The 27,479-nt window shown below is 44.2% G+C and overlaps 1 protein-coding gene across 1 annotated transcript; it reads left to right on the forward strand.

Annotated features, from left to right (window-relative positions):
• The first annotated feature begins 8 nt into the window (after positions 1-8).
• GPR160 (G protein-coupled receptor 160) lies at positions 9-27,479 on the forward strand. Its single transcript, XM_051983170.1, has 2 exons — positions 9-139; positions 25,929-27,479. The coding sequence occupies exon 2, from the start codon at positions 26,003-26,005 to the stop codon at positions 27,014-27,016; it is 1,014 nt and encodes a 337-aa protein (XP_051839130.1). The 5' UTR covers positions 9-139; positions 25,929-26,002; the 3' UTR covers positions 27,017-27,479.

The following is a 27,479-nucleotide window of genomic DNA, read 5'->3' on the forward strand; positions in this document are numbered from 1 at the left end:
AGCGGCAGGCACTGCGGTTGGACGGGCGTGGCTCCCCGGTCACCTGGCGCCGCCAGGTGCTCTGCCCCGCCGGCTGCCGCCGCGGCCCTTATTTCACGTCCTTCGCGGAGAGCCCCCTGCGGACCCCAACTCTGCCGAGGTGAGCCCCGTCGGCAGCACCCCTAGGACTAAACCCGGCTTGCCTGCGTCAGTACGGGGGAGGAGCTGAGGCGCGGGAGTCCCACAGGTCTTCCTGTTCGATGGGTGGGGGGTTGTGGCCACCAGTGGCCGGGACTCACAGGGGCAGCAGCGAGAGACCCTCGGTTTCCCCCCACTCTCAGTCCCGAAATGAGGTGGAGGAGGCTCGGCGCCGCACCTGGCTACAGGGATGGAGGGAGCCTCGGCGCCGCATCCGGCTGCGGGAGTGGGGGAGCCTCGGCACCTCACCGCGCTGCACCTGGTTACAGGGATGGAGGGAGCCTCGGCGCCGCATCCGGCTGCGGGAGTGGGGGGAGCCTCGCACCTGGCTACGGGGATGGGGGGGAGCCTCGCACCTGGCTACGGGGATGGGGGGGAGCCTCGGCGCCTCACCTGGCTGCGGGAGTGGGGGGAGCCTCGCACCTGGCTACAGGGATTGGGGGGAGCCTCGGCGCTTCACCTGGCTGCGGGAGTGGGGGAGCCTCGCACCTGGCTACAGGGATTGGGGGGAGCCTCGGCGCTTCACCTGGTTGCGGGAGTAGGAGAGCCTCGGCACCTCACCTGGCTACAGGGAGTGGAGGGAGCCTCGGCGCCGCACCTGGCTGCAGGAGTGGGGGGGAACCTCGGCGCCTCACCTGGCTGCGGGAGTGGGGGGAACCTCGGCGCTGCACCTGGCTGCAGGAGTGGGGGGGAACCTCGGCGCCTCACCTGGCTGCGGGAGTGGGGGAGCCTCGGCGTCGCACCTGGCTGCAGGAGTGGGGGGGAACCTCGGCGCCTCACCTGGCTGCGGGAGTGGAGGGGGAGAGCCTCGGCGCTGCACCTGGCTACAGGGATGGGGGAACCTCACACCTGGCTGCGGGAGTGGGGGGAACCTCGGCGCCGCACCTGGCTGCTGGGGCTCCGCCGAGATCGCTGTGGGCTTGTCTGCACTCTCTCCGTTGTTCTTGCCTACTGCGGGAGTCCCAGCGCGTGCGCCCGCCCTCTCCTGTGCGCCCGGAGCGTCCCGGTCCAGTATCTCGGCCGCTGCTTTGTTTTAGGGGTCCCTATTGGAACTGCTCCGCGCCCGGCCGGCTCCCATCCCTTCTCTCTGCAGACCAGGCAGTCCCCGCCGGCTGTTCCCTCAGGAGAGCGGTCGGAAAGAGGGGACAGACCCGGGCGCCCGCTGCCCCTTTTTTGTTTTCCCGGGGGCAGGTCGGGGGCGAGGGAGACTACTGGCCACATCTTTCCGAGAGAGGCTGTCTAGACCCGGGAGTTCCGCCGGCGAGGGTGGAGGCTACCTGGCTGGGGCTTCACGTTTCTGGGTTTTGCTAATGACGAGGGGGAGCCTATAGCCGTGGGGATTGGCGGACCCAAGCCATCACCCTTTCCCCTGCTTTCCCTTCCTCCCCTCCTCCTCTCCCTCAAGGGTAGAGTTACCTGAGTTACTGTACAGCTTAAATTGTTTCTTTGGTGTTTTAAAAAAATCTTTGAGCTGACTGATTACTGGGGGTGTTGTAGAGTGGACTTGGTCAGGACTGGACTGGAGTAGATAAGATCGCCTCTGTGACTCGGTCATTCTGGACTTGGAGGAAGGGCGTTCTCCCTCGGCTGAACCCCTGTATTTGGTTTTCACTGGTCGTGGACGACCTCCCAAGATGGACAACTTGGGGGCAGGGTGGCTGCCAGACACCCGGATGCGCTCCTCCAAGGCCTGTGAGCCTCCCTACTCCATTCCCAAATCTTTCCATTTTTCCTGAGTAATATTTGAATACACTCCCCTTGGCTCACCCTCACCCACTTACTTCACCTGGGTCACTGAACTTACCTAAATCGCCTTTCCCTTGGGAAGTGGCCAAGCTCCTTAGTTACACATTTTAATACTGGAGAGAACTCAAGACTTCTGCCCTCCAGGAAGAGAGACCTTACTTGTCCTTGTTGGGTCTGCTGCTGACTGCTTTTGGTGTCAGAGAGTACGAACGTATATTAAATGGCCAGGAAGCAGAATTTAAAAACAACAACAACAACAAAAACCCTCCTCCTTCACTTTTCATGATTTGCACTTTCTGGTTAACCACCCAGTCGTGTATTTTAGAAGCCGAAGGCTTCCAGGGCGGCTTTCTGCTAAAGATTCACTTTTTGGGGGGAGGGGTAAGGAGGTAAAAGAGCGTTTTGCTAGCTAAGGCTCCTGATTAATCCCCGCTCCGATTTAAAAGCTTGGAAAGACTAGCTTGGGCAGCAAAGTTGGAGCAATGAGTGATTCCTGCTGGAGAGGTGCCTCCAGGGTGGCAAAGACCCCCGGAGGGGCACCGAGAGCTGGGAGCCGGGCTTCCTACTGCTAGTTATTTTCTATTTATCTCGTGTTGGGTATAACTACGCCTTGTGTCCCTCCGCCATTCGATTGTAAGCTGCTGGAAGGGAAGGAAGGAACTGCCTTTTGCCCTTTGTGTTTGTGCTTATGTCTGTTGATCGATCGCCCCTTCGATATAAAGGGCAGCCGGGAGTCCCCGCTGTTTGGGTCGGACCAAGCTGGGCTCCAGGGTTTTTGTCATCGGACACCAGGTGTTTTGTGCCTACTGTGTAAGTCGGTGGTCCTCAAAATGTAGTCCAAAGAATTGTTGGGGTCTCTGAAACCCTTTCAGAGGGTCTTCAAATTCAAAATTATTTTTTATTTCTAATATAGTAAATAGCTAGAAATATAACCCGTGTGAACAAAAACTCTCTGAACAGATTCTTGCTAGCTTTTTAACAACATGAAGATACTGAGAACAAAAGTTTGAGAACCACTGGAAGTGCTAGATGCTTTGCGAGGTGCCTGAGATGCAGAAATCAAAATGAGCTTCTGGGACCTCCCGGAGCTTATCGGGATTTAGGTAAGTTCAGTGACCCAGGTGAAATAAAAGTGTGCATCACTGCCAGGAAGAAGTTGTGATTTAGTCCATTAATCACAAGCCCTTCACCTGGGGATCCTGACAAAGGGAGCGACATCAGAGGCAGAATTTGAACCCAGAGCTGGGCTCCTTCCGACTCTGCCTCTGTGTTGTAACTGTAGTTAAAAGAAGCAGCATAAGTTTTCTTTGTATTGATAAAAGTGTACAGCTGGGTGCTGGGCTTGATGGTCAAGTTCCAGGATGATGAAAAATGCAAAATAACTTTATCTGCATCTTAACTGAGTAATATTGTTCCTTGTTCGAGGATCTGTGATTTCATTGCTCTGTGGTGACCTGCGGTGCTGCTCATGACCTATCTGTGTCCGCCAGTCCGAGTGGCCACAGGGAGGTCCACCCTGTGTCCTAGCGGCCTTGTGTGATAGGAAAAATGCATTCCGCGGTTGAGTATTTCTTGCTCCAACTTCCCATTTCCCTGGTAAAACCATCATCAAAAAAAAGCTCTCCCACTTTTTCATTCATTTCTATTCTTGTTCTCTTTCTGTGGGACTGCTTCATTCTGTTTTAGCAATCTATCTGAAGGCTCTTCAGTGCATGAGAATAATCCTTCCATTTCCCTCCTCTTCTATTGTTCTTAAGACAATCCTGCTTATTTCAGTCTTTCATTAAGCTTAAAAGTATTTTTCTTTTATTTCTTACTTCTGCTATATTTTCCAATCCCCCTCCCTCCTTCTCCTAAAGACTTTTAGTTGGGGGAAAGGAAGGAAGAACAGATGGGGGGAGAGCAGAGAAACGGTTCAACAAGATTGATTAATGTATTTAAAAAGTGGGTCATGGCCAAGCTTGCTTTAAACTGTTTTTTTTTTTTTTTTTTTTTAAACCTTCACCTGCTTTTCTCTGTTCCATGAAGTAATCCTCTTGGTCTCTGTTGATTCCCTTGTGATAAGGATTGATTCCAATCAGAATCACAGGGTCTTTGTTCACATCCTTTCTTTAGTCCATCTCCCATTTTTTTTCATAGCAGCTGTGACATTTGAATAGGTCGGGATGGAGTTGCCTTTGTCACCTGCCCTACCTTTTCCCTCATTTTCATCCTAAGGTGTTGTTTCAAGAGGAGATGAATTGTTTACCATCATCAGCCTGGGGATGGTAGAATTAGGCTCTCTGGGGCATTGGTGGCTAATAGCCGTTTTATGCAATTAAAATAAATGGGCTTCCCCCTAGAGACTGGGCTGTAACATTTTCTCCTGCTCTCATTTTCGAGGCTTAGATTTTAATTGTTCTCTGTATTAGAAGAGCAGAGGGAGAGTTCCTTATAATATGGAATTATATGGCCAATTCTTATAGAGCCTGCACCCTGTGGCCTTAATAAATCTTCATTTATCATGCTCTCATTAGTGAGAATCACAGATGTCATCATCATTATCATTATTCCCATTTCACAGAGCAGGAAACTGAGGTTCAGGCAGCTTCAGTGGCTTACACAGCTGGTAAGGGGCAAAAGTCAGATTTGGAACAATTACATCGGAACTGATTTTGAGTCCGAGTTCCTTCCATTTTTTAATCCTGTGGGGTCAGTCTATCTCTATAAAGGAATCTCACCTGTGCTAAATCCTGTGACTTAGGCAACCATGGGTTGCCTGTCATGGACCCAAAAATTCTGAACCCCCATAAAAGGGGAGAAGAGGATGTCACTCTTCTCTGCTGAGGTGAACCCGGTGAAATATCCCCTCCAACTTAGTTTAGAAGGATTTAAAGAAACTAAACAGGATGATTTGTTAATTAGCACATCAGAATAGTCAGCTGTTATCATCGGCTGAAAAAAATCAAGGTATTATTGGTTTTCTCTATTTGCCTGCGTTTTCTTCAACTATAAAATGAGAATTGTAATAGGACCGAGTACCTCCTTAGGTTATTTCAAATGATCTAAAAATGGTAAAGAAAAAAAAAAAAGAAAAAACATTTTTTAATGAAATAAAGTGCTTTACACAGTGACTGGAACATAGTAGGTGCTTAATAAATGCTTATTTCTTTTCTTCCTTCTCTTCTTACCCCAGTTGAGGTAAGATTAGTGATCTGTCCAGTCTGAGGCTGTACTCGGGGCCCTGTGCTGCCTTTAAGCAAGAGGGCCTGGAGGAGCCTATGTTCTAGGGGCGAGACAACATGCACATGTATACGCAATCAATGCACGATAATTGGGGGCAAAGGGGAAATGTGCAGCTGAGGAAGGCAAAGGGGGGATGGCGCAGAAGAAGCTTCAGTGGGAGGTGGATTGATAAGAGCCTTGAAGGATGGATGTCAGGGATCCCCCCGAAGGGGAGAAAGAAAGAGGGAACAGTTCAGATTTTTGTGCAAGCGCCCAGAGAGGGAGCGTTGTACTGGAGGAATGGGAAGAAGGCTCAGTGCCTGGATCAGAGCTCATTATTCATAAGGCTGAAACACAGGTGACTAATGCAGGATGGTGAGACTGCTGTAGGGGAAATACAAAACCAATATAATGCAGTCTGAGAAGGGAAGACTTATCAACTGCCAACACTCCCTCCTCCTCCTTAAGCCTTGAGATTTTAGAACCCACAACCTCAGACACTTAGCATCTCTTGGCCTCCATTTCCCCATCTGTAAAATGGGACGATAATACCCCTACCTCCCAGGGCTGTTGTGAGATTCAAATGAGAATAATTGTAAAGTGCTTAGCACAGTGTCTGGCACATATTAATGTTGGTAGTAATAATAATAATAATAATCTGCTGCTTTCACTTTTTTCTCCTGGATATTCTTTCTCCCTAATTTTCCCCAATCCTATTTCCTACTAATTGTCCATTTAATGTGGGGCTCTTTTTTGAGAACTTTTTCTTCTGGGAATATGTTGGCAAATGTTTAACAGGCTCTCTTGGGGGAGGGGAGGTGCACACCACACACTTTCAAGTTTAAACAGCATTATGAACGTTTTCTCTATCACTTTCAAAACTAGACGGTCAGCAAAACAATAAGTTAAATCCTGATTTGGGGGTTGCCGATTTGAAAATGTAATAATCAGCTCTTGGGGTGGATATGAGCCGGTTCTAGCATCCTTAGTAACTCCGTCAGCCCCCATGGGTTCAATGACCTGGTTCCCAGATGGCTTTTCAGCCTTTCCCCCCAGGTGGTATCCATTGCCACCCACTATCGCACATTTCCAGTGGGATGTCCCATAGAAATGTCCCACCTTGTCCGAAGTGGAGCTCGCGGTCCTTCCCTTCTTCCCCAGCTCTCAGACCCAGCTTGCCGGTCACTGTTGAATTTGCCATTCAGCGTTCAGGTTGGTGACATCCCCAGTTGCTGGGTCTTGCCTCTTTTATCTCAGTTTCCTGTCCACGTTCTCCTCGGCCTTATTTATTAGCTTGGGCCTTCATCATCGCTTTCCTAACTCTCGCCACCCTGCTTTTCCTGAAGCACAGGTCTGATCACGCCAGCTCTGCTCCATAAAACCCGGCGCTCTTTATTAGTGCTAATAAAGCACGAGCTCCTTTGTCTTTGACCTTTCCCATCCCTGGCCCCATTGTTCTGCTTGCACATGCTCCAGTTCCCAGGCTCTCGGTGGCGGTCAGTCCTTCCTGCCCGGGTACTCTCCCTTCTGCCCTTGCCTCTCGGACACTGGTCTCCTTTGGGGCTCTGCTCCAGTCCCACCTTTCGGATTTCCCAGCTGCCGCGCAGTCCCTCCCCACGTTACCTTGGATTCACTTTGTGCACGCCATTCATATTTGTATATATGCACGTTTATCTGTATCCCTACGGTTTCCTGCATCAGAATGTAAGCCCTCCAAGAGCTGGAAGCACTTCTCTTTGGGATCCCCAGCACCCTGCTGAGTGCCGGTACCTAGGAAGCCCTGTATCCGCCCATTGATTGAGTGATCATGTAAAAAGATGCAGGAAAGCCTGGGGAGGAGGATGAGGAGGAGAGCAGGTGATGGAGCTCCTGGACTCTCCCTCCCTGACAGCCCTTTCAGGCTCCCCCTCTCAGGCTGACAGCCTGCTGCTCTGACTGACAGCCCTGGCACCTTGGCCCTGACGGAGCTTCCCGGCCCCCGACATTGGCTTCTGGCCCTCTAGGATCCTGCCAAACTTGACATTGCTTTGTAAGCTGGCTTTGATGGAGAGAGGCTGGCTCTGAAGCAAGGAGACCGGTTGGGCAATGTCAGGGCTGGCAAGAAGTGCTTATTTCGACTTTACATTTGAGGAAACTGAGGAATACAGAGGTTGTGACCTTCTTAAGATCCACTGGTCCAGTGTTCTCTGCACGCTAGTATCTCCTAGCTGCCTCTGTAGATCTTTGGGCTTGATGATAACACGAATTCAAATCCTACCTCAGACTTTTACTCATACTTATCTTGGGCAAGGTTGCCTCAGTTTGCTCATCTGTAAATCAGGGGAAGTAAGGTAAGTGCTTTTACCTCCCAGGGTTGTGAGGAACAAATGAGATATATGTGTTAGGAGCTAAAATGTAAGGGATATTGTGGAAAAGCCAGGCAGCCCCTGCCCCCCGAGCTTACTTTCTGATGAGAGACCCGACGGGGCAGATTTTGGCTGTCCATCCCGTGGAAGTGTCCGTGGTCCTTGGGGGATTTCATTCACAGAGATGAAATCCTGTCTGTATGAGAGGGCCGAGGCCTGGTAAGGATTTTCCTGTTTGGGGCTTACGCAGCTGCCCTCTCAGCAAGGCGGGATGCTCCCAGGTGGGGATCCTAAGGGCACCGGGCTCCAAGCCTTGCCATCCCCAGAGGTCTTGGGTTTAAGGCTTTGGGTGGTCGCCATCAGAAATAGAAGGGAAATGGTGTTCAGGGCATGGTATGATTAGGGGCACAAGCACCCCTGTCTCTCCTCAGCGTTCAACTAAGCCGCTCTGGAGGATTTGGGGGGATGGCAGCCCCTTCTCTTAGGAATTGCTTTCCTAATTAATGACTGTTAAGGACCAGACCAGACTTAGGACTGGTGACCTGGAGGGCTCTGCCATGTTTATGGCAGCTAGTTAGTATTTGTTACCGATGGTGGGTGGGGAGGAAGGTGGACCTCCTCAGCAAATGATTTCTCCTCTCCAAGATAGCTCCAGGGCTAGAACTAATAAACATATATCTGGTTTAGGGTTTTGTGTGGTTTTGTTGTAAATATTCTTATTTTACACTTAAATACAAAATAAGAAAAAAAATCACGTTCACAGATCACAAGAGGATTCAATATAAAATGATAAATTTCTATTTCAAGAAAATATAATATTTTATTATATAATAAATAGTACACACTTTCAAAGCTGTCTAGATTTTTTTTTTTTTTTTTGCTTTATTCTTGGTTTTCTTTGGTGTGTACTTTCTACTTTATTTTTCCCCTCCCTTCCTGACTATCCTAAGGAAGGCTATAATTAAGTGTGGATATATATATCCATAGCTAAGTATAAATATAGACATGGATCCACATAATACACATATATGTAAGACCATACTATGCTTATTTCTACTTGTCACCTGTTTCCCTGAAAGTAGAAAGCATTTTTCTCATAAGCCCAAGTCTTTTCCATATTTTTTCTAAATCAACCAGCTCATAATTTTCCTACACCACAGCAACATTCCTTTCTGGAGTCAAACAGCATTTTCCTTTGTAGGATCTTTAAGATTAATTTGGGTATTTATAACAGAATGCCTTAGTTGCTCAAAAAGTTGTCTTTAAAACCATTTGCTTTTTATTGGTTATTTCATGGAGGTCTTTCCATGTTTTTCTAAAATCATTGAGCTCATCATTTCTTCTTTTTTCTCAATAGTACTTTATTTTTCTAAATACATGGAAAGATAGTTTTTAACATTCATTTCTGTAAAACTTTATGTTCCAATTTTTTCTCCTCTCTTCCTCATCCCCCCCAAGACAGCAAACAATCTGATATAGGTTAATCTGCTGCCCCTAAATAATAAATTCTTATTCCCTCCCCCCATTTATCTTTATACTTGTCAATGCTACAGATTGTCTACTCTGTTCTACTGATCTATATACATACATACATGTTTGTGCATATGTCTGACTAGACATATATACATATTAAATGTAATCTGTAATGTAAATGTATTTCATATTCATAATATTTAGTCATAATATTCATAAACTGTAAACCTGTTTCATATTAATTGCCACACATATATGTTGAATATAATATGTATATGTTGTAAACATAGAATGTATAGTATATAGACTATCTACATATAATATATATATATATAATGTATAGATGATCTATTGTATGGATTTGGGTCTTAATATAATCTATACAATTGAGATATATTTGTGACATGATTCGAGCAATGTGTATATATTTAGTTCATCTATATAATTGTTATTTTAATATGAGTAATATACAACACACACATACTGATTAACATTCGGATAATAATAACACATCTAAATATGTATGTGTGTATTAGTATCATGAGGGAGGAAAAAATCGGAGAGCACCAAGGTCTGGAGGCAGAGGGTGGCTCGGGCAGGGCCTGACAGGAGTAATTGGAGAAGGGATGAGCCGGCTTTGATGAGAGAGATAGAGCTTTGGGTCCCAGCTGGCTGAGAGCCGGGGCTGAAGATCAGATAGAGAGATAAGGCTGGTGGAGGCGGGAAGTGGGCAAGATTAGCTGGAGGAGGGGGTTGGGAAAGGAGGGGCCGGCTGCAACCTTGAAAAACACTGAATTTGCTGTTCTTGCTGAGAAGGAGATAAGGAAGGACAGGAACTAGAGGATGCAGGGCCTCTCAATCCAAAAGGGGAGAAGGGAGGGGGCATTGAAAGTTTTCCAGGAGTCAGCAGGAAGATTTAGGCAGAAAAATGGCCTTTATGGAGTGACCCTGGAAGATCGGGCTCATTAACCAATGTTGGTCAAGTGCCTCCTCTCACTTGTGGGTAGCTGGAGGACCTGAAGGCGAGATAAGGAAGGGCCTGCCTTCAGAGGGCTTCCTTCTGTCGGGGAGTCCAAGGAGGGGAGAAGGGGGCTTCAGCTGGCTGAGGTCTTGGGGCCAAAGCTTTAAGGATGTAGGTGTCAGAGGCTTTCCTGGAGCCATTGAATAGGGAGAGAGCGGACATTCAGGAGGAGATGGGAATAGGGGTGATCATTGGAGTCAGGCAGGAGGGGAAGGGGAGCAAAGCAAACAAAAGGAAGGGGTTATCCTCCTTCCTGACTCAGGAGGGGAGGAAAGGAGTGGAAAGACTGACAATCATTTAAGCTGTGGGAAAGAGAAAAGAAGTTCTCCCTCCCTTCTCCCCGCCCCTCGTTCCTGGGAGGGACTCGAAGGATGAGAAAGTTAGACTTGGAGACCTGAGTGGGTGGAAAGGTTTCTGAGAGCTCCATCCCTGTCTGGGGCAGGCGCTGGTCAGCCCCAGGACTTTCCAGCTCTGTTCAGCAGCTCGGGAGGAGTTGGGCCAGACAGAGGGAGGGCCAGGGGTTCCAGCCACCCTTCTTTGGCCAAGTGAATCTTTACCGGGATAGACACTGGGTCAAGCCTTCCCTATTGTCTGCCACGGTAATGATTTACTTAGGATTTCCGTGAAGCTGGAGTGGAGGGAAGAGACTGGGAGAACTGAGAGGGGTCAAAGTGTGGGCAAAGGAGAGTCAAGTGGAGTATCTTCGGAAAGGCGGGTCTGGTTAGGGCCAGGGTGAAAGTGGGCTCGTGCTGGGACATGGTGGAGGTAGAGATGACTGGAGCTGGTAATATTACATTGCTATGAGGTCAGGTCTCCGAATTATCATTATTTGTTCATGATTATAATGATAAAGTATATAATTATAAATACAAATTATATATGATAAAATATTAACATACACCATATATTACATATACAAAATATGTCATGTATAGCATATATAACATTATATAATGTATGCCACACACAACATATAACAATATATAATGTATGTCACATATAACACTATATAATGTATTTCACATATAACATATAATAAAATAGAATATATGTCCTCCATAGCATTATATAATATATACCATCATATATATGTTATACATACTACAATATATAATTATATGTAATATAATATAAATTATAAATTATTTGTTAATGATAATAGCTGATATCTCTGTAACACTTAAAGGTTTGCAAAGAGCTTTACAGATATTTCATTTTATGCTCATAATGATTCTGGGAAGTAGGGCTTATTTTTATCCCCATTTTACAGATAAGGAAACTGAGTAAAGAAAGTGATAGAGGAAATGTTCTTATTGTAAAAGTATGTTCTGAGGATGTCCATTTCCCCATCTGCCTTTATTTACTGCTGTATGGACACAGGAATGAGGAACCAAGATGATTGAGGAAGTGAGGAGACTGACCCGGCATAGAATGGAAGAGTAGTCCCAGTTTCAGAGTTGAGAGGAACCTCGGGGACCTTCTGTCTTAGAAGTTACCAGGAATAAACATCTCCCCTGCCGCCTGCCCACCAGTTAGCCTTTGCTTTAAGGTCTCCCGGAAGGGGAACTCTCTCCTTCCCTTTTTCTCTCCGTTCCTCCCTTTATCCCTCCCCTCCCTATTCCTCTTTTGGAGGGTTGGGATTATTTTTCTAGCATTAAACTTCTACCCATTTTTCCTGGTTTTGGCTGTCAAATTTTTTAATCTCAGGATCACTTGACACTCTTTAACATTATTAATTTCAAAGAGCTTTTGTTTATATGAGTTATGTCTATCACTATTTACTGTGTTAGAAATTAAAACTGATAATTTTTTAAAGTAAGTTTTATTGATGTCTTTTTAAAAATATTTTCATAGTTTTCTCCTTTTTAGAGAGCCATCCCATTAAAAATAGTAGCTTTTAAAAACAAGAAAATAGGGAAGTATTAGAACAATACTACTCAGTACATTGAAAAATACAATCTGTTGCCACTATAGACTTTCCACCTGCAGGAGGATTATCTTCTCATCTCTCCATTCAAGTCACTTGAATCCTTATCATTCTGGGGTTTTTTTTTCCCATTTTTTCTTCTTCCCATTCATTGATATAATTACTGTATATGTTTTGTTCTTGGCTCAGCTGACTTCACTCTTCATCAGTTCATACAGAGCTTTACATACTTATCTATGTTAATCGCATCATTTCTTATAGTGTGGTAATATTCCATTCCATTCATATACCACAATTTTAATTTTTTATGCATTCTTCAGTCAATGGATATCAGCTTTGTTTCCAATTCTCGGCTATCACAAAAAAAAAGTGTTGCTATAAATATTTTGGAGTTTATGGATGTTTTCTTCTTATGACTATTTTGGAGCTAATAATGGAGTACCTGGATCAAAGGCATGGGCGTTTTAGTCCCTTTATTTATGTAATATCAAATCGCTTTCCAAAATGACTGTACCGTCTCACAGCTCCACTAACAGTGTATTAGTTTGTCTGTCATCCTCCAACCCTCCAACATGGATTGTCGCCATTTTCTGTCATCTTTGCCAATTTATTGGGTGTGAGGGCAAACCTCACCTTGGGGTTGCTTTGTTTTGAATTTCTTTTATTACTCATGATTTGGAGCGTTCTTTCCATGGTTGTGAATACTCGATAATTCTACTTTTGAGAATTGGTTGTTTATATTATTTGACTACTTACCTAGGGAGGTAAATTGATAGTTTAAAAAAACATTTTACTCTTCTAAAAAGAACAGGAATAAACCCAATTACATATTAACATAATTAGCAGATTTTTATGAAAAACTAGTGAGAAGAGTGGCATTTGGTTTTCATTTTTGCACATGTAAATCGCAAATTGTTTTTGCATTATGAGAGCAAATATCAGCACAGATGTTTCAGGATAAACCACAAAATTCAAAAAGTCATTCAACACTGAATATTTCATCACTTCTTGTTTTTATTGCCAAGCATTCACATAAAAGGTCTGCTTGGATGCCGATATGGGAAAAATAAAAGCAAAGTAACAAGTTGAGTCATGTCTAAAGATTTATCCATTTTTAAAGCAAAATTACAATTCTGCAGAGGAAATGTTAATCTGGTCTTCACGTTGGCAGACAATGGAAATAAAGGGGGCGAATAATGATTTTGTATTGTTATTAAAATAGTTTTGACCTCATGAGTGCCCTGAAAGGGTTTGGGGGACCATACTTTGAGAACCCCTGCTCCATGACACTAATAAAGAAAGAGACACAGTCCTATCACCAGGCTATGTTCAATTCAAATACCATTTATTATTTGGCACCTACTGTATGTAGAAACATTGGGTTAGCCTTGATGAAATGTATGGTCTGAAAGAAATGGCCAAATTGCCATTCTTTTAAATAACTCTTGTTAATAAAATGATTAAATTGCTCAAAAATCCCCAAAACAGCATATACTAGCATATATTCAGTGCTTGGTATATGGTAAGCTCTGGGGATACAAACTAAACAGAGCTATAGTCCCTGTTTTTATAGGGCTCACATTCTAATGGAGGGGACAAAGAAAAGCCTAGTAAAGTAATAGATGTTGAAACGCTTTGGAACTTTAAAAGGGTGGCAAAAAAGGAAATAAAGAAATATTGGTGAATATGAGGAGACTATTATACTATAAGGGCAGCTAAGTGGCAGCTGGAATCGGGAAGATCAAATCCAGCTTCCAACACTCACATCTGTGGGATCTGAGCAAGTCCCTTCACTCTGTCTGCCTGAGCTGCCTCATTGGCAAAATGAGTTGGAGAAGGACATGGCCACCCACTTCCGTGTCTTTGCCAAGAAAACCCCAAATGGGAAGAGTCAGACGTGGTTGAAAATGACTAACAAGGATATTTATAGAATCCCATTCATTTTCACAGTTAAGATTGTGTCTCTATAATCTATTCTCTTCATTTTCCCTCAGCTGTGTTTTTTTCTCAAGAGTATTTTATTTTTCCAAATATATCCCGATAGTTTTAACATTCATTTTTATAAGATTTTTGGGTTTCATGGTTTTTCTCACTTCCTTACTTTCTCCCTCCCCAAGACAGCAAGCAATCTGATATACATTAAACGTGTACATTTGTTTTAAACATATTTCATATTTGTTATATTATGCAAGAAAAATCGGACTAAAAGGGGAAAAAAAATCACAAGAAAGCAAAAAGGGGGGGAAAAAGTGAAAATACTCTGCTTCGGTCCACCTTTAGTCTCTCTAGTTCTCTCTCTGGTACAGATGGCGTTTTCCACCCCAAGTCTATTGGGATTGTTTTGGGTCACTATATTGCTGAGAAGAGCCAAGTCCATCCTAGTGATCATCCCACAATCGTGTTGTAACTGTGTACAATGTTCTTTTGGTTCTGCTCACTTCATTCAGCATCAGTTCATGTAAGTTTTTTCAGGTTTTTCTGAAATCGCCAACTGTGTATTTTCAACGAGATTTTAAATCGTTTCCCTATTTTCCCTGATATATTCAGAATTCAGGATTAGAGTTGATCCCTAAGCCAGAGAATTAGAATATTATTATTATTATTAAATTAGAATTTAATTAGAATGTGGGAGAATATATGTTTCCTCTCATCCACGAAGATCTGGTTTCCTTCTGTGTTTCATCTGAACAGTTAGAAAATGGATGTGATGGGTACAGGTTTTCCACACTGGTGCAATTCGAGTCTCTCCTATCTTTTAGTACAGGTCTATGGGATTTTTAAAATCCATCTCTGTATCTTGTACAGTCTTCCAGGTGCAGATCAAACGCCACCTATTTCCTGAAGTCCGGAAATGACAGATGTTGTACCTCTCGGATATTTGTCACAATCCACTTTTAAAACTCGGAGTCCAGGGTTTTCTTTTATTTCTCTTTAAATTCCACCGTATTGGGTGCATGAGCAGTAAATGAACAGATCTTCTCAGAGCCGCTCATTGGTTGGACTGAAGTTAGTGTCAGCCAAGGGTAAAAGTTGGGGGACAGAGGCTGGAAGGGTGGGGTTTGTGCTGGCTGTGGCTCAGGGCTCCCATCCCCACTGATTCTAAATTGTGCTCCGGGCTGTGGAAGTCTGACTCGGTGCCTCTGCTGGAGGAGACAGTGCTGATTTTGGGGGGTGATCAGAAAAGGCTTCCTGGAGACCCCCAAGCTTGAAAGGAGAGGAAGATTGAAAGGAAATCAGGAGGGACCACGGGGTGATCAGAAAAGGCTTCCTGGAGACCCCCACGCTTGAAAGGAGAGGAGGATTGAAAGGGTCAGAGATCAAGAGGGACCTGGGGTGTCAAGTTGAGCTTGCAGCTGGTTCCTCCACTTTGACTGAAATGTAGACTTTATGGAGGGGAGTAATAAGAAACTAGGGACTATTGGGCCTGAGATTTAGGGTATCAGCTCTCTCTGTTTTTCTTCCCTAAGTAGAAACTTCAGACTTGATTTTCCTATTCAAAAACTGGTGGGTTTTATTTTTTCTTCTTTCTAAAGCACTTTCAGATTTTCACATTTTAAAAAAGACGGCGTGGTAGTGGAGACGGTCAGGATTTGTACTTAGGTTCTTAAAGAGGAAATCCCTTCAGGATTAAGTCTGCGGCCAGTTCTCTGAACTGTTTGGCAGTTAGCAGCGGATACAGGCCTGGCTGATCGTGCGATAGCTTCCCTTAGAACTGAGACCCTCACCCTGACTCACGTCACACCTAAAGGTCTCCTTGAAGGGGGAGGTGCTGTTCAGGGGGACCAAGGTGTTCGGTGCTCCAGGCCCAAGTGGAAGGGGTATTTTAAGTGGAATCGAGTGGATGTTTGAAGGCTGGCAGAGTTACACAGGTAGGGAAATCTCTAAGTTCTGAAGTGCGGGGTGCAGAGGGAGGAAGCCATTCTACTTAGCAGAAATGTGCTTCATTTTAGATCCCATAACTTAGTGGAGACTCGCAAGAATCCTCCCTTCTTCCTCCTCCTCCTCTTGTCTTAATATATGGACGTCTCTTCCCCAGCAGAGAGCAAAGACTTTGAAGGCACTGACCAGTTTTCAGGCTTATATTTCTTATATTGTTAGTATTAACACCGGCTCTTATGTGAGGGTAAATCGGTAAGATTTAAGGAGCTGGTCAGACCCACAGCCTGACACAGGAGGTTATAAGAGCTTAGGAAGGAAAGCTACCCAGGATGTTAGTGATTTCTAATTTATATTTATTTTATAAATTCTAAAGATTTCCAAGTGCTTTCCTTATGAAGTTGGTTGGATGGGAAAAATCAGTCATCCCCGTTTTACAGATGAGGAAGTTGAGGCTCAAGTGAAGTGATTTGCCAAAATTCAGACCCTTAGTGAGTCAACCATCCAAGGCAAGATTTGAGTTGAAGTCTTTAGACATCTAATTCACATATATGGGAAGATCTTGTCAGAAAAGATCCTCAGGGGTGGTACATTGCTGCCCAGGAAAAATGGCCTTTTTTGATAGACAATAAGCAGAGTGAAGTCTCAAATTCACTCATTTTTAGTCAGTTCCTTGACAAGACTCCAGAGGAAAGAAAGCATTTACTACTCCTTCTCATACTTGTCCTGCTTATTTTATTTATTGATTGATTAATTGATTAGCTCCCAGCTGCCCTTTGGGGATCATTGGAGCCGAGTCTCTTAAAGTTGGATCTGAAGTAGACCCAGAAGGCCACTCGGCCCAACGGCCTCCTTTTACAGAAGGGGAAACTGAGGCCTGGGGATAGAAAGTGCCTTTCTTCACAAGGGTGCAGAATGAAAATTTTTCTCAAAAAGTACAGCAGCAGCGGGGATGGTCAAAATAATTTATCATCAGCGCCTTTGTTTTTCCTTCTTCAGTTTTATCCGTCAGCGCTCTTGGAACGACTTTGCTTCTTTAAACTTCTTTTAACAACAACAAGGCTTATTGCATTACCTCGTTAAAGAGAAAGCTTCCCACCGCCATTCTTTTAAAAATTGGTAAAAAGCAGGCCGCATCTGCGTCATTCTACTTGTCATGGTTTGGCATTTTTAGGCATTTTATTTAGTCTTTTATTTTGGGTTTTGCCTTATCTTCGCTAAAAGAAAAATTGCAGTGTGGTCATTTTTTTTGCAATGAAAATAGTTTTGTATTTAAAGATTCCACGTCTCTGACTCTTCCAGGAACTACTTGTGTAATTTGTACATGTAACTCCCTTGCTGGGTCTGTTTCCTGACCTGGAAAAAGATAAGGTTAGACTAGATTACCTGTATGGCCTCTCCCAGCTCTGAGCATTTGTCCTCGCACACACATATTCTCTCTGTCCCCTCCCCCTCCTTCCTCCTTTCTCTCTCTCTCCCCTCCTCCCTCCCTCTCTCCCTTTCTCTCTCCTCTTTCTCTCCCCCTCTCTCAACTCTCTCTTAACTCTGTCCTCCCAAAGAAGCTTCATGTTGTTTGAGGAACACAGACCAGAGACTTCAGGATGGTTCTGAGCTTTCAAGGGAAGCTGGGCAAAATAATGGATGTTTTAAGGAAAAGAGTGATCAGTTAGGAAACACAAGCGGTTTTTAGAATGACTTTGATGGAAATCCATTGATAGAGAATCTGCTGAAGAAAACTAGAAGTTCTGGGGAGGGTCCCGAAGGACCATAGAGCCCTGGGACTGGGACGGACCTTCCAGGGCCACAAGCGATGAAACCCTCTTTTTTGTTCTCTGAGACGAATTCTTTGCTTGACTTGCCCCTGCTGTCCAAACCACAAGTCAACGCGTGATTGATTTATGTCTTTGACCTGCTTGTACCCATATCCTTGTTCCTGGACCTGGAGTCCGAGATCCCTGGTTGAAAACCTGCCTCTGGGCCAAATCACCAGTGAGACTTGAAGCAGCTCGCTTTATTTCTCCAAGTTTCATTTTCCTCCCATATATTGGAGTATATAAAATTAGAAAATCCTTTTTCTAAACAAAATCAATGCAGCCAAGATTAAAAAAAAAAAAAAGGAAAGTTGCTGATAGGAAAAAAAGTTTTTGTCTTAGCCATCGCTGATCAAAGTCTGATATCTAAGCTAAGTGCAAGAATTCAGGCTTCCTTTCACTTTCTTGAGGCTCTGAAACTATGGTTTGGGACACAAGATAAATAACAGGAAAAACCAGTACCAGGATACACAACTCATTAAAATTAACCTTGTTGACAAGGACTTAATCTTGACCTCCATCACCAGCAAACGTGAGGGGAATGAGTTCTTATTCAAAGAGGGAAGGAATGCCTCGGTGGGGGATAGGGGGTGGGGGTGGGGGTAGGGATTGGTGTCCATGAAACATTCAGAGACATTCAGAGAGCCCGAGATTGCTCCCATTAATATGTTGGGTAAATCCCTTATTTTGGATTTAGAGAAAAGAAGTGGAAGAAGAATTTCATGAGCTAAAATCAAATCTGCATCAGAAGAGACTCACTATAGATGGATTAGGGCATTATAGTTGTGAAAATATAATCCCCCACTTTTTCCCACTCCATACCTTTGAATTGGGAGATAATTCAAGGTTTACTTTCTAGCTGTGTGATTGGAAGCTCTTGTCATTTAACTTCCCTGTGCCTCCGTTTCTTCACCTGTAAAATGGGCCACCTGTAAAATGTGGGCGACCCACAATAAAAAAAATTAATAACAATTAAATGTTGCAATGGGGTGTTGAGCCCATTGAGCCAAAACTCATCCAAAGTTATCTATGAGCTCTTAATTGTCAGACTTAATGCGTTTTTACTCATTCTGTCCTCCCTCCCTTCTGTACTTGGGGATTTAACCATCATATTGATGCTATTGACTCTCAGATCTACTTAGCCACACCCAACCTCCCCTACTGAACCACAGGTCCCGAGGGCATCTTTAAGAAAAAAGAACCCTTTCCCCCAGCCCACCCCCAGCTTCCGCTTCCTCCCTTCCCTGTTCTTGTACCTCCATCGCAGTCATGGAGGCTCCCAGGGTGGGAGTCGCGCTCCCTTTCTCTCACCTCCCAGATCCAATCCTGCTAAGAATTGTCCGTTTCCATTTCACGGCATTTCTCCAGAGCCCCCTTCCCTCCCCTCTCCCAAGCTGGGGCGGACCCGTCATCTGCACCTAGACTTTGACAGTGGGTCTGTCAGCCTCCAGCCCCGTCCCTTCCCTGCTCAGCGGTCAGAGGGCTCTCCCCCCAAGCCCCTCACTCCGTCAACTTCCGAGGTTCCCGGGTCCTTAAGAGCCTTCCCCCCGACAAGCTTTCTAGTCCTCTCCCTCCCCTTCAGTCCGGGGACCTCCAACAAGGCAGTTTCTCTCCAGACTCCCCGCATTGTCTCGGGAGTCCCCCATGCTGGGAACCCTCTTCCCCCCTCCCCCCATCTCCACTTCCTGGCCTCTTTCAAATCCCAGCTAAATCCTGCCTTCTACAGGAAGCCTTTCCCCATCCCCCAACCCGGTTTCCTCCCTTGATTATTTCCAACTTAATTGATCCATAACTATTTGTACATTCTCTTCCCCCTTAGATCGCAAGCCCCTCTAGAGCAGGGACTAGAGTGGGGAGGGGGCATAGTTAGCCCTTCACTCTGTGTCTGGCATGTAGTAGGCACTTAATAAATGCTTGTTGACTTAAGTGTAGACAAAAGGAAAACGTGGTGCTCCAAGGGAGCCGGGCCCTAAGACCAGAGAGCTGGTTCCACATCCCGTCTGTGCCAGATTTCTTAGCCCTCCTCCTCTAAATGTGAGGAATGGGTCAGATGGACCCCCAGACTCCCCCCCCAATTTGGGCTTGTTCCATGCGGAAGCCATAGGGAGGGTCAGGCGTGATGGGGGAGAGACGGGCCTGCAGGACCAAGCCCTGGCCATTTTGGGCCGAGCTGCCGGGCCAGATTGGGTCCCTGTGTATTGGAGGACTGATTGGGGGAAGAAAGAATAAAAGTGAGTTTTCCGAAGGCAGGAAGCGGTTATCCTTCGCCCCTCCCCCATCGCGGGGGTATTCGGGCAGATTTGGGGGTAGGTGGGAACGCCCCTCCCCCAGAGAGCGGCCCAGAGCTCGGAGTGTTCAAGCACCTGAATCCGGGTGTTCCTGACTCCCAGGTGTCCCTCTCTCTCTCCCCGCCCCCCTCCCCCGCTGCTGAGGAATGCTTTAAGGGGAGGGGGAAGGTGGGGCAAAGGGCACGGGGAGCCTCCTCCCTCAGAGGTTCCCCCGTCTCCCCCGCACTGGGATGGGGCCTTTGCCCCGTGGACAGCAGAGTGATGGCGCCCGTGTCACCCCCAGTGTGCCCTCGGTCCGACTGCCTTCTTTCCCGTCCCCAGGCGTCCGTAGCCGCGAGGGCAGAGCCGGAGGCGGCAGTGGGGGCTCGGGATGGAGAGGACCCGGGGACAGGCCTAATCCACTTAGAGCGGCCATCTGGGCTGAGCCGCCTCCCAGAGGCGGGCTGGGGGCCTTCGCCTCCCCTGTCACCTGGGGGAGCGAGGGGAGAGGTATTAGGTTGTTTAATCTGGATTATAAACAGTCCCCGCGGGCTGGGCCTGGGAAAAGAAACGCTCCTGACCCTCCCCCCTTGACCCCAGGTCTTTTAGGGGGGTCTCAGCAGCCCCGAGCCTTGGCTTTGACTTCCTGCTCCTCGGGCATTCAGTGAGCTGTCAGAGTCCTTGCCCCAGAGCGGCGGTCCCAGTGTGGTCGCTGGGGGATGGGGGATGGGGTGGGGTCGGAGCCTGCATTTCTCTGCTGCCCCCCAGCCCAGCCTTGGAGAGAGCGCCCCCTCGGGGCCGTGCCCCATAAATGCAGAGTAGCTGAATTGTCCTTCCCTGGCGGGACAGGGCCGGAAAGCCCGGGAACTTCTGTCGGCGCCCAGGAAGGTTGGGCAGCGCCTCCTTTATTTCACACGTGTGTGTATCATACACATGTCGCCCCTACAAATAGAACTGTTCCCCTAGGAGACTGCACACGACTGGGGGAGGCCGGGGGTGGGGGGCAGCACTTCTGGAACAGCTTTGGGGTCACTGGGGCAGGGAGGGGCCAGCACTTCTGGAACAGCTTTGGGGTCACTGGGGGTGGGGGGCAGCACTTCTGGAACAGCTTTGGGGTCACTGGGGGTGGGGGGGGCAGCACTAATGGAACAGCTTTGGGGTCACTGGGGGCGGCTGTGTTCGTTGTGTGTTGTCTGTGACCCACTTTGGCCCGGACACCCCCGACCACGCCCAGGGTGGAAAAATCCCCCTCCGGACTTGATGAGCAGGTTCCTTTCCCCCGGCCACGGAAAAGCGCCGCGCTAATTAATGCGCTGCCGGTTATGGGCCCTGTGGTTTGGCCTCCTGCCTGCGGCTCGGAGCCCACGCGCTGCTTCCCTGGCCTCCTCCCAGCTGTTTGCTCAGCTCCCCGCACTCAGGAGGCTGCGCAGAGACCCCCCTCACTCCTAAATCTCTGTGCTGTGGCTCACACTTCCCTGGATACACTTTTGCTCTTGACTCGCCCTGTGCTGGGTGTTGAGGATTTTCCTCCCACATGAGAACTGATCTCTACCCCTGTGTGTCCCCGCTTCCCATCTCCCCCTTCTTTTTCTTTCTTCTCTCTCCCTCTTCCTTTCCCATCTCTCTCCCTTCTTTCTCCCTTTCCTTCTCGCTTCTCTGTTGGCCTCTCCCCGCCCCCTCTCTCTTGTGTCTCCCCGTTTTCTTTCCCTCCTTCTGTCTCTGTACCCTTCTCTCCCCCTTTCTCTCCCTCCCGCTCTCCTTCTCTTTGTCTTTCCCTCCCTCCCTGCCCCGCACGGATGACAAGGTCTGTTCAGGAGGCAGGGGATGGCCTCCTTAATCTAGGGACCCCAACACTGGTCACATAAGCTCTCTAAAAGGGAGAAGCCAGACCAGACGGATAGAGAAAGGCCTTCAAATGGCAGCCGAAAGCGTTTAGTGTAGATCCCAGCTCTAATACGCGCTGGTTCTGTGACTTCCGGACAATCACTGCCCAACCTGGGCCTCCCTTTCCTCATTTTTTGGGTTCCTCTTCTTAAAGCCTATTTATTGCTTACTCTGGTCACTATCTGTCATTAGGCAGAAGAAAGTACATATTTTCTGCTGTAACTAGCTATTCATTTTCATTTTTTAGGTGGCTTAAAAAAAAATCCCATCCCTCAACAAGAGAGCTTATAAAGTTGTCCTGCTATCTTAATTTTTTAAAAATGTTACTTTGGGGGCAGTGGGTAGAGCACCAGCCCTGAAGTCAGGAGGACCTGAGTTCAAATTTGGTCTCAGATACTTAGCACGTCCTAGCTGTGTGATCCTGGGCAAGTCACTTAACCCCAATTATCTCAGGGGGAAAAAATTATATTTATAATTTTAAGTTTTTTAAATTAAATTTCAAATTATCTCCTTCCCTCCCTCGTCACCCCATATTAGAGGCCGCCATTTTACACATACATATTAAACCATACTGCATACTTCTAATTACCAGCTCTTTTTCTGGACGTGGATAGCATCTTCATGGACTTCTCATGTGCCTTTTGTAGTTTGCTTATTTATAATATTCAGAATAGTCATTTATAGCTTTTCTACAACATTTTCTTGGTTCTCCTCATTTCATTCTTCATTATTTCAAGCCAGGTTTTCCATGTTTTTTTTCTAAAATCAACCTATTCATCCTTTCACATAGGACAGTAATACTCCATTACCTTCCCATACCACAGCTTGGTTAGCTATTGCCCTATGGGCATCCCCTCGGCTTCTAGTTCTTTGCCACCACAAAGAGAGCTAATACAACATTTTACAACTCACCTATTAGTGCTGTTGCTGGATCAAAGGCTTTATTTCAGATTGCTTTCCAAAAGTTGGATCGGTTCACAGTTCCACCAACATTGTATCAGCATCCCGATTTTTCCACATTCCCCCCAACAGCTGTCATTCTCCATATTATTTTAACCAATCTGATAGTGTGAGGTATCACAAAGTTGTTTTAATTTGGACTTCTATAATCAGTAATAATGTAGTTTTTTGATTTCTTCCTCAAAATAACTTCCTGTTCATAGTCTTTGACCATTTCTTTATCAGTTGGAGAATGACACATATTCTTATAAATTTGACAAAGTTCTTTATGTATTGAGATATGAGATGTTGATCTGAGAAACTATATAAATTCCCCCCCCAAAATTTTTTGCTTTCCTACTAATCTTAGCTACACTGATTTTATGTGGCTTAATACAATAAATGTATTCATTTTTACATCTAACAATACTATCTTCTATTTATCCATAAATTCTTATCCCTATCCAAAAGTCTAATAAGTAATATTTTTTACATTCTTCTAATTTTCTCACATCTCCCTTTAATATAGCCATGTCGACCTTATTTTGGTAAATGGTATAAAATACGAGTCTGTGCCCAATTTCCACCAGATTCCTTTTCATTTTCCCAACTTTTTGTTTTTTAACCAAATAGTGAATTCTTACCACAAAAGCTTAAATCTTTACATTTTGGCAAAGACAGCGTTACTATAATTTACTACAGTGTGTGCTGTATATCTATTCTGTTCCACTGATCCACCTTTATATTTCTTAGCCTGTACCAGATAGTTTTGATAATTACTGCCTTATAATGTTTAAGATCTGACAAATTCGCGTCATATTCTTTACCTTTTGTTCTTTCAATTGAGTTTTATCATTTTTTCTAGCTCAGTCAAAAAAAATTTTTTTGACAGGTCAATTGGGATGAATAAATAGATTAGGTAGGATTATAATTTTTTATTATATTGGCTCTGCCTACCCATGAACAATTAATATTTCTCCAGTTAGTTATTGAAATGACTATTTTTTTAAGTGTTTTATAATTATGTTCATATTACTCTGGGGTTTGTCTTGACAGTTATACTCCCAGGTATTTTATACTCTAGTTTGTTTTTTTTTAATGGGGTCCTTCTTACTATCTCTTCTTTCAGGATTTGATTGGTGATATATATAGAAATGTTAATTAACATATATTTTATATCCTGATACTTTACTAAAATTCATTGTTTCAGTTAACTTTTTAGATATATTTGGAAAATCTGTATTTAGAGATTGATCTGCAAAAAGATTGTTTATTGTTATCTCATTGCCCATTCTGATACCTTAATTTTTCTTTTATTCCTAGCATTTCTAATACAATACTAGATAATATTGGTGATAATGAACATCCTTGTTTCACTCTTGATCTTACTGGGAAGGATTAACAAATGCTTGTTGTGGTTTTAGATAGATATTTTTCATCATTTAAAGGAAAAATCCACTTATACCTATGCATTCAAGTGTTTTTCATAGGAATGAGCGTTGTATTTTGTCAAAAGCTTTTTTTTGCACCTATTAAAAGCATGACTTTTGTTACTTTTGTTATTGATGTGATTTTGTTGATAGTTTAACCATCCCTACATACCCCATATAAATTTCATTTGATCACTATGCATAATCTTTGTGATTTATTGTCTCCTGGATGGTATTTACTCTGGATTTTTGCATCATTACTCATTAGTGAAATTGATCTATAAATCTTTTTCTGTTTTTGTTCTTCTCAATTTAGAAATCAGCGCCATATGTTTTATAAAAGGTGTTTGGTAGGAGTCCTTTGCCTGTTATTCTTTAGTATTGTTATTAGTTGATCTTTAAATGTTTGGTAGAATTCACTTTAGATGCATCTGGTCTGGGTGCTTGTGTTAGAAAGGTCATTTATGACCTTTTCAAGTTCCAATATAGAGTTATTTAGATATTCTATCTCCTATCAATCATGGTAGTTTATGTTTGTAACTATTCTTCCATTTCCCTTAAATTGTCAGATTTACTAGCATAACATATTTAACTTATATCAGGTTGTTTGCTGTCTTTGGAAGGAGTGGAGGAAGAAGAGGGAGAAAAAATTTAGAACACAAAAGTTTTGCAAAGGAGAATGTTGAAGACTAATTTTTGCATGTATTTGGAAAAATAAAATACTAAAAATAAATTACTGATACATAATTGAGCAAAATAACTCCTAATAATTGCTTTGTTTTCACCTTCATTAGTGGTATATTCTTCACCTTTTTTCATTTTTGAAACTAATGATTTGGTTTTCTTTTTAAAAATCACATTTAAGCAATGGTTTATTTTACTGTGGGTTTTTTCGTTCATAAAACCAACTCCTCTAATTTTATTGACTTGATAATTTCCTTACGTTCAATTATACCTACCATGTGATATGCACAAATACAAAAATGAAGTAGTATCTGCCTTTATAGAGCTTTCATTCTATTGAGAATGTAAATAGGCCCAGAAAAAATACAACTGTTTAGAGAATGAGGAAATTAAGAAAAGTTAAAATGAAAAATCTAACTTAGAAACTAGGTCCAGCCTAACCGTGTTTTGGGTAATTGGACCATCCTTCATTCATTTCCATCTCTGCCATAGAATTTTAGAGCTGGAAAAGACCCTAAGTTTTAAGTCAGCCGGACTCGGTCTTCTGACAGAAAATTCCAAACATTCTCCATCCAACACTGTTCAGTGTTTTCCAGCACGTAAGCATTACTTGTAGCTCCTTTAAAGGCTTAGGTCATCCTATTTTCCTCATTCTTTCAGCTGTTTTGCTTCCAGACTAAAATGACATTGTATTTAATTTGTAGAGTCCAATCTATGTATGTTTTGGTTTCCTTTACTAAAATGTAAACTCCTTAGAATACATACATACATACATACATACATATACATACATATACATATATATACATACACATATATATATGTGTATGTATATATATGTATATATATATGTGTGTGTGTGTGTGTGTGTGTGTGTGTGTGTGTGTCTCTTTGCTATATGTCTTTGCTTTCCCAGAACTTAGTATTATGCCTGGCATAAAGTAGGTTCTTAATGAATCTAGTCAGTATCATTAGATTCTTATTTCTAAAACTGGGTTTGGTTATGTTAATGAATGGATTAAATTTGGTTGTACTAATAGTGAGATTTTCTTTGTAAAATACAATTTACATCATTTAAAATGTATAATATAAACATATGTATATGTATATAAAGTAATAAAGTTTGAAATCATTTTCCTTCCAGGTATAGAAAACAGCCACTCTTTTGTCATGTTCCATGTTCTACCAGGCCTTCTGAAACTGAACTGAAGGGAAAAAATGTATGTTTCTCCGAACAATCACACCTTTCCGCTCCCATCATCTCCTGGCCCCCCACTTCTGGACCCCAGCTGCACGGTACTCTCCATCACCCTGGTGAAAACTTTGCTCAACATCCTGATGCTCGCCATTCGGAGAAAGGACACCTGCAGCAGCCTTCTGGAATGTTTCTGCATATCCGTGGTCTTTGTTGACTTCTTGCTTCTGATGGTCTTATCTTTTATAGCTTATTTCCAGGACTTTGCCCTCTGGGGCGTTCGGTTTACAAAATACCACATCTGCCTGTTACCTCAGATTTTGTCCTTTGCCTACGGCTTCCTGCACTGCCCAGTCTTTCTTCTTGCCGGTGTGGATCACTACCTGAATATCTCAAAGATGTCGAAGGTTTCACACTTGGGCCGAAACATCTTTTATTTCTTTACAGTCATCCTTATTTGGATAGCATCTCTCGCCTATGTTTTGGGAGACTCCGTGATCTACGTAAGCCTGAGTAAACAGCCCTTTTCTTCCTACCACTGCCCTTTCTACGTTAGCATTCAAAGCTACTGGCTGTCCCTTTTCATGCTGGGGGTTCTCCTGGTGGTTTTCGGAACTTGCTGGTCTGAAGTCTTGACCCTGACTCGGTCCGTTCGCATCATTTCCTATATGAAGGAGACTGCTCTGTACTTTCCCCTTGCACCGGACTGGGATCCCATGGTCATCTGTAAAAAGCAGCTCTTGACCAAGCTTTTGATCTGTTTTCTTGGAACTTGGCTCCCATTTGTTTTCCTTCAGATAATCATTCTGTTTCTGGACATACGGATTCCAGCCTATGTGGAGATGAACATCACCTGGTTGTATTTTATTAACAGTTTTCTCATTGCTGCAGTTTACTGGTTCAGGAGTCATGAGCTTAAGGTAACAGAAACTTTTTTACACATGGACTCATATGTCAACTGGAAGTTCTGCTTTATTCCGTTCACGATTCATCATACAGAGAAAACAGAAAAAACTGCAGCAGTAATAGCCTGTTAATTTGTTGCTGTGTTGGGTAATTAAAGCCCAGAACTCATTTCATTGTGATCATCTTTGTAAAAGGAGAACAGACATGGAAATATAGGGATGAGCATCCAGGGATGTCACAGAAACCACTTGGGGCCAAAGACTAAAATGTATGGATGGGATTTGGATCGTGAAAAGTATGAAGAGATTTTGCCCCAGTATTCCAATAAATCAGTTACCTTTTAAAATTTGCTAAACAAGAAATATTCCTTACATATTTTCTCTTTTGAAGTTTGCAGCTACCTTCATTTTTTCCCCAGGAAGTTTCTGTGCTTCAGATGGAAATCTGTGCCAGAGCTTCAAAGTGGAAGTAATGTGATCGGAAAAATTGTCTGGATTAATGTTTATATTTCCCAGGTACCAAGTCCTTATGTAAATTAGAGACTTACTGACAACTTTGCAGGTATATGGTCTTTATTAAACATTGTTAAAAGGA

This window comes from Antechinus flavipes, chromosome 3, assembly GCF_016432865.1.
Source record: "Antechinus flavipes isolate AdamAnt ecotype Samford, QLD, Australia chromosome 3, AdamAnt_v2, whole genome shotgun sequence".
Classification (NCBI taxonomy): Eukaryota; Metazoa; Chordata; class Mammalia; order Dasyuromorphia; family Dasyuridae; genus Antechinus; species Antechinus flavipes.